Source organism: Cervus canadensis, chromosome 22 (assembly GCF_019320065.1).
Source record: "Cervus canadensis isolate Bull #8, Minnesota chromosome 22, ASM1932006v1, whole genome shotgun sequence".
NCBI classification, from domain to species: Eukaryota; Metazoa; Chordata; class Mammalia; order Artiodactyla; family Cervidae; genus Cervus; species Cervus canadensis.
In genome coordinates this window covers 18,062,314-18,069,239 of record NC_057407.1, presented here as the reverse complement: position 1 = coordinate 18,069,239, position 6,926 = coordinate 18,062,314, and the positions used below count along the sequence as shown (strand labels likewise).

The 6,926-nt window shown below is 43.4% G+C and overlaps 1 protein-coding gene across 16 annotated transcripts in view; it reads left to right on the top strand.

Moving 5' to 3' along the window:
- The first annotated feature begins 4,181 nt into the window (after positions 1–4,181).
- CFAP20DC (CFAP20 domain containing) overlaps positions 4,182–6,926 on the top strand; it is a 261,187-nt gene continuing 258,442 nt past the window's right edge. For all 16 annotated transcript variants that reach the window (XM_043441990.1, XM_043441989.1, XM_043441972.1 and 13 more), the window contains exon 1: positions 4,182–4,584. In XM_043441990.1, the coding sequence (XP_043297925.1) occupies positions 4,564–4,584 (21 nt within the window). In that variant the 5' untranslated portion in view covers positions 4,182–4,563. The remainder of the gene's footprint in view (positions 4,585–6,926) is intronic.

The following is a 6,926-nucleotide window of genomic DNA, read 5'->3' as shown; positions in this document are numbered from 1 at the left end:
ATACACTGTGGTTAATCTCTTCAATTCTGTAATTAGTTTCTCTATCAATACACTGAGCTTGGGCTTCCCAGGTGGTGCTAGTGGTAAAGAATCTGCCTGCTAATGCACGAGAAGCAAGGAGATGCAAGAAAAGCAGATTCAATCCCTGAGTGGGGAAAATGCCCTGGAGTAGCAAATTCAAGCCCACTCCAGTACTCTTGCCTTAAAAATTCCATGGACAGAGGAGCCTGGAGGACTACAGTCCCTGGTGGGCTACGCAAAAGAGTTGGACACGACTGAGCACAAAGCAAATCTAATTAAGATTATTAATTATGTTATTAACGAAATATGTTCTCAATTGCTTTCTTCATGTTTTCTCAACACGAAAACTATGGCTGTCTTTTAAGAGTATATTTGCTTTTCATTTCCTCCTACTTTCATTCAGTCATTCATACAATTACTATTTTGTTATACCAAGTACATAGTTGGAGTAGTATACCAAGCATTAGAGATGGATTCAAGGGTAAAAAAACAAAAAACAAGCAAATGAAAAGACATGGTACCTGGTCTCTTGAAATATACAGTCCACTAGATATGGCCAATATTACAAACCCATATAAAATTTCAATAACGATTTCAATAATGCTAAGAGCTAAGATGCTATGAGAACATGTAAATAGGGGGATCTGATCAATTCAGGGATATCAGAGGAGTACCTTAGAAAGAGACTCTTGATGTAAACTCTGTAGGATTAGTAGGACTTAACCAAAGAAACCAAATTCTGACTTAAATTGAAGAAAGTAGGGAAAACCACTAGACCATTCAGGTATAACCTAAATCAAATCCCTTACAATTATACAGTGGAAGTGAGAAATAGATTCAAGGGATTAGATCTGATAGAGTGCCTGAAGAACTATGAATAGAGGTTTGTAACATTTACAGGAGGCAGGGATCAAGATCATCCCCAAGGAAAAGAAATGCAAAAAGGCAAAATGGTCCTCTGAGGAGGCCTTACAAATAGCTGTGAATAGAAAAGAAGTGAAAGGCAAAGGAGAAAAGAAAAGATATACCATCTGAATACAGAATTTCAAAGAATAGTAAGGAGAGATAAGAAAGCATTCCTTAGTGATCAATGCAAAGAAATAGAGGAAAAGAATAGAATGAGAAAGAAAGACTAGAGATCTCTTTAAGAAAATCAGACATACCAAGGGAACATTTCATGCAAAGATGGGCACAATAAAGGACAGAAATGATACAGACCTAACAGAAGCAGAAGAGGTGGCAAGAATACACAGAAGAACTGTACAAAAAAGATCTTCACAACCCAGATAATCACGATGATGTGATCACTCACCTAGAGCCAGACATCCTAGAATGTGAAGTGAAGTGGGCCTTAGGAAGCATCACTATGAACAAAGCTAGTGGAGGTGATGGAATTCCAGTTGAGCTATTTCAAATCCTGAAAGATGATGCTGTGAAAGTGCTGTATTCAATGTGCCAGCAAATTTGGAAAACTCAGCAGTGGCCACAGGACTGGAAAAGGTCAGTTTTCATTCCAGTCCCAGAAAAAGGCAATGCCAAAGAATGCTCAAACTACCGCACAATTACACTCATATCACACGCTAGTAAAGTAATGCTCAAAATTCTCCAAGCCAGGTTTCAGCAATATGTGAACCATGAACTTCCAGATGTTCAAGCAGGTTTTAGAAAAGATAGATGAACCAGAGGTCAAATTGCCAGCATCCATCAGATCATCTAAAAAGCAAGAGAATTCCAGAAAAACATCTATTTCTGCTTTATTGACTATGCCAAAGCCTTTGAGTGTGAACCACAACAAACTCTGGCAAATTCTTTAAGAGATGGGAATATCTGACCACCTGCCATGCTCTTGAGAAACCTGTATGCAGGTCAGGAGGCAACAGTTAGAGCCGGACAGGGAACAACAGACTGGTTCCAAATCGGGAAACGAGTAGGTCAAGGCTGCACATTGTCACCCAGCTTATGTAAGTTATATGCAGAGTACATCATGAGAAACACTGGGCTGGAGGAAGCACAAGCTGGAATCAAGACTGCCGGGAGAAATATCAATAACCTCAGATATGCAGATAATACCACCCTTATGGCAGAAAATGAAGAACTAAAGAACCTCTTGATGAAAGTGAAAGAGAAGAGTGAAAAAGTTGGTTTAAAACTCAGCATTCAGAAAACTAAGATCATGGCATATGGTGCCATCACTTCATGGCAAATAGATGGGGAATAGTGAAAACAGTGAGAGACTTTATTTTGGGGGGCTCCAAAATCACTGCAGATGGTGACTGCAGCCATGAAATTAAAAGACTCTTGATCTTTGTAATAAAAGCTATGACCAACCTAGATAGCATATAAAAAGCAGAGACATTACTTTGCCAACAAAGGTCTGTCTAGTCAAAGCCATGGTTTTTCCAGTAGTTGTGTATGGATGTGAGAGTTGGACTTTAAAGAAAGCTGAGCTCCAAAGAATTTGATGCTTTTGAATGGCGGTATTGGAGAAGACTCTTGAGAGTCCCTTGAACTGCAAAGAGATCCAACCAGTCCATCCTAAAGGAAGTCAGTCCTGAATATCCACTGGAAGGACTGATGCTAAAGCTTAAACGCCAATACTTTGGAAAATCTGATGTGAAGAACTGACTCATGGGAAAAGACCCTGATGTTGGGCAGGAGGAGAAGAAGAAGACAGAGGATGAGATAGTTGGATGGCATCACCTACTTGACGGACAGGAGTTTGAGTAAACTCTGGGAATTGGTGATAGACATGGAGGCCTGGCATGCTGCAGTCCATGGGGTCCCAAACAGAAGTGGGGACAGAAGTGAGAGAGTTAACTGAACTGAGCTGACATTAATACTGACATTGGTGACTTTCCTGGTGATTCAGTGGTTAAGAAGCCACCTTGCGATGCAGGGGTCAGAGACTCAGTTCCTCCTGGGGAAATTAAGACCCCATGTGTATGCTGTGTGTTCTCTGCTGCTAAGTCGCTTCAGTCGTGTCCAACTCTGTGCGACCCCATAGATGGCAGCCCACCAGGCTCCCCTGTCCCTGGGATTTTCCAGGCAAGAACACTGAAGTGTGTTGCCACTTCCTTCTCCAATGCATGAAAGTGAAAAGTGAAAGTGAAGTTGTTCAGTCATGGCTGACTCTTTGCCACCCCATGGACTGCAGCCTACCAGGCTCCTCCATCCATGGGATTTTCCAGGCAATGCTGTGTGCTAAACAGTGTCCAAATCTTTTGTGACCCCCATGTAGCCTGCCATGCTCTTCTGGCCATGGAATATTCCAGGCAAGACTACTGGAGTAGGTTGCTGTTTCCTACTCCAGGGGATCTTCCTAACCCAGGAATCAAACCTATGTCTCTTCCATTTACCGCATTGGCAGACATATTCTCTACCACCTGGTCACCTGGGAAGCTAAGATCCTACAGGCCTCGAGCAACTAAACCCAAGCACTGCAAGTAGGAGCCTTCTGGTCACAACTACTGGAGAATGAGCAGGGCAAGGAGGATCCCCTGTGCTGCTACTAAGACCTGCCACAGCCAAATAAACGAACAAGCTATTTAAAAAAGAAGAGAGTGAGAAGGTACTTTTTTTAAAGCTTACACTTTAAGAGTGTTTAAAACACAGAACCAAACTTAAGCCAGCGCCCGCCTCATGCCTTTATTATTTGGAGCAAAAAAACCTTGGATTTTTGAAGCCAAGCAGTGACCTTGAGTAAATACTCTTACCTCCTTGGACCTTTGGAAGCAATGAAAGGGTTTGGCGACCCTAGCATTGACTGAAGCCACATTTAGAAACCTGGTTCCATGATTCCATGACTCTTTACCTCAGCAACCTATCACTAGTCGTGTTCACAAGGAGGAAAGACCAAGTCGACGTGATTTATGTTTTCTAGAAAAGTCCAACATTTGTGGTAGTTGTTAAGCCAGGTTAAGTTTTCACTTATCTTTGCAGACATAAGTCACTACCTTGCCAGAGTGAGGGTGTCAGGTTGGACGTTCCACCCTTTCCGCGGGAGACCCTCGGTTGCCTGGGCAACGCCTACGTCATTGCGTAGTCACGTGTCCCTCGGCGTGACGCTCAGACAGCGCCACGCGCTGGCGCCTACTGGGAACCAATGGGCGCGGTTAGAAGGTCCGTCCTTCTCGGCCCCGCCCTTTTCCGAGAGGATTCGGGGGCGGGACGGCGGCGGGAACGCGCCCGCCTTTCCCGGGCTAGCGGGCGGGCGGTTGTCCGAGGCTCGGCGTCTGTGCGTCCCATCACGTAGGTTACGCACACACTTCGTCCCGGCTGCCGCCGGGAGCTCCCCCAAGCAGCAGTGCCCTCACAGACCCGGGCTCCCTGGAGGCTGCGCCGCGATGGTTCGGGTCGCGGGTCTGAGGTGGAGCTGACTAAGGGCTGAGAAGAGCCTGGGAGTCGCGACGGAGCACGAAGCTCTTCCTTGGCCGTCGGGCCCCGGGCTTCCCGCCCTCCCGCCGACTTCCAGCCGTCTGTGTCAAGCTATTTTTCTGGAAGCCCTGAACTCCGTGCCCCTCAAGCCCTGGGCCCCCTGCGGGAATGTTCAAAAATGAGTACCAGGTAACCCGAAACGGCTGTCCATCCTGTCTAGTTTCTCTCGGGTGAGGTAGCTCACGTTCTGTTGACAACTCTCAGCCACCCCACTCCCTACCCCACATCCCCAAATAATACCGTCTTTTTAGGGGTAAGAAGGAATTACTGGGTAAGTGCTCTTGACCCTCCTCCTCCACCAAAAAAAAAAAAAAGGCAACTGACGTGTGGGGATATGATTTGACTTTTGTTCACTCAACAGTTCCGTGCTTCTCAAGGTATAGGGATGCCTGTGTTTGTGAGTGAAATGCAGCCTTAAACCCTCAACCAGACCTGCTGGACCAGACACTTGAGGACAGGACCCATCAACCTTGAGTTTTACCAATTTTGAGGCACTCTGGAAACTCGGACGCTATTTAGAAGAGAGTAAATAAGTGAATGCATGAATGGGTTAAGCCCAGAAAGAGCATAAGCACTTTGGCCATGTGCTGTTTTCTCCCCCCACCCCCAAACTGGGGGTTAATGGTTCTCAAACATGCGGTACATTAAGATTATTTGGAGTACGTGTAAAAATAACGAATTTCTTGATCCTCACCCTCAAATAGAGTGAATCAGAATCTCTGTCGATGGAACAGTTAATTGATCTTCATAGAACCTTTGCGCAGTCGATTCAGATGCAGGTGGTCCAGATAACACACTGAGGGAAACTGCTTCTGGCTCTTCTTCAGTCACCTTGCCTACCCTGGATAGTTTCCAAAGCTCTCCAGCTTTCCTCACCTCACCGGGCATCTCCCTGCTCTTCCTTGGCTCCAGTCTCCTGCCCTCCGCCCCGTACCCCGTACCTCCATGTGTCTGCCATCTGAGTACTGCTGTTGAAAACAAATTTGTCGCTGTGCTGGAACAGTCCTCTGCTGGTCACCTCTTTGTTGCTTTTATGTTTTGGCTGGGCTGGGTGAGCACAGAGCTCATTAGTACCAGTAATGATTATTCCAAAAAAAAGGGCAAATTGGATAGTACTGGGTCAATTAAAAAAACTTGAACTTGGAGAGGGAGTGATTCTTATTTTAAGAATTCCTGTACGATTTTCTATATATTTAATACAATTTGGAGATCTATATGTACAAAAAAGAATTATTTCTATAGACATGCTAAATGTTCTCTACTGTGAACCTGAGAGCATGGAGGGACATGCTCACATAAAATCACGAAACACATTACTGAATGTCCATAGTGCGCAGGCTCAGTAGTTGCCGCGGGACAGCATAGTTTCCCAACCTGAGGAAGAAATGGTGCCCCCTGCTTTAGAAGCAGAGACTCCTGGGCCATCAAGGAAGTCCCCACGCTTCCTTGTTTGCTTTTCACCATATACTACCTGCCTTCTTAGGAGCCTCCTCAGAGTGTTCCGCAGTTCTCTTTCTTCTATTACGTTTGATGCCATTAAATGTGTTAGAACAATTTTAGAGACTTTGTTTCACTTATAGGTAAAGTATATATTGTTATATAAAAACCTGTGTCCACTATGGGAAACAGGCGATAGCAGAAAGGAATGGGCATGGGGGAAGTATATTTTTTTGTCTGTTCAGGTGTATGGATTTTTCTCTTAAAAAAATAACTTCCTCAAATTTAAAATTCATAGTGAAATATGCCCTGACTTCAGAAGCTATAGTAATTCTTTTCCTCAGTTGCACATAACACTGCCTCAAGAAGACATTAAATGTCTCAGCTTCAAGTTAAAACACGGAAGCAAAAATATCTTTGTATTATTGAGAAAAATTAAAAGCTGAACACTTTATGAAAATCAGACAGTTGCTTATGCACTGCTTATAAATTAACAGGCCATAAAAGGAATCATATTTACTCTCAGGTTTTCAGTTTTTCAGTAAACTCTTCCTTAGAGACAATCATTTATAATGCCTCTCTTTTATAATTAAAGCTTATGGACATTTAGTAATGTGTTTTGTGATTTTATGTGAGCATGTCCCTCCATGTTCTCAGGATTACAGTAGAGAACATTTAGCATGTCTATAGAAATAATTCTCTTTTTTTGTACGTATTTTGTAGATCACCAAATTGTGTTAAATATATAAAAAAATCGTATAGGAATTCTTAAAATAAGAATCACTCGCTCTCCAAGTTCAAGCTTTTTTTAATTGACCCAGTAGTATTCAGTTTGCCCTTTTTTTCAATAATCATTGTTGGTACTAATGAGCTTGGTGCAAGATACTGAATGTGATAGTTTATGTTTACTGCCCTGTGTAATCTGATAACCCATGTTACAGGAGAATCAAGAGGTTAAGTAACTCGAAGGTCAGTTAATAAATGGAAGAACTGGTATTGGAACTCAGGTTAGTGTAACTAAAAAGCTTGTAGCA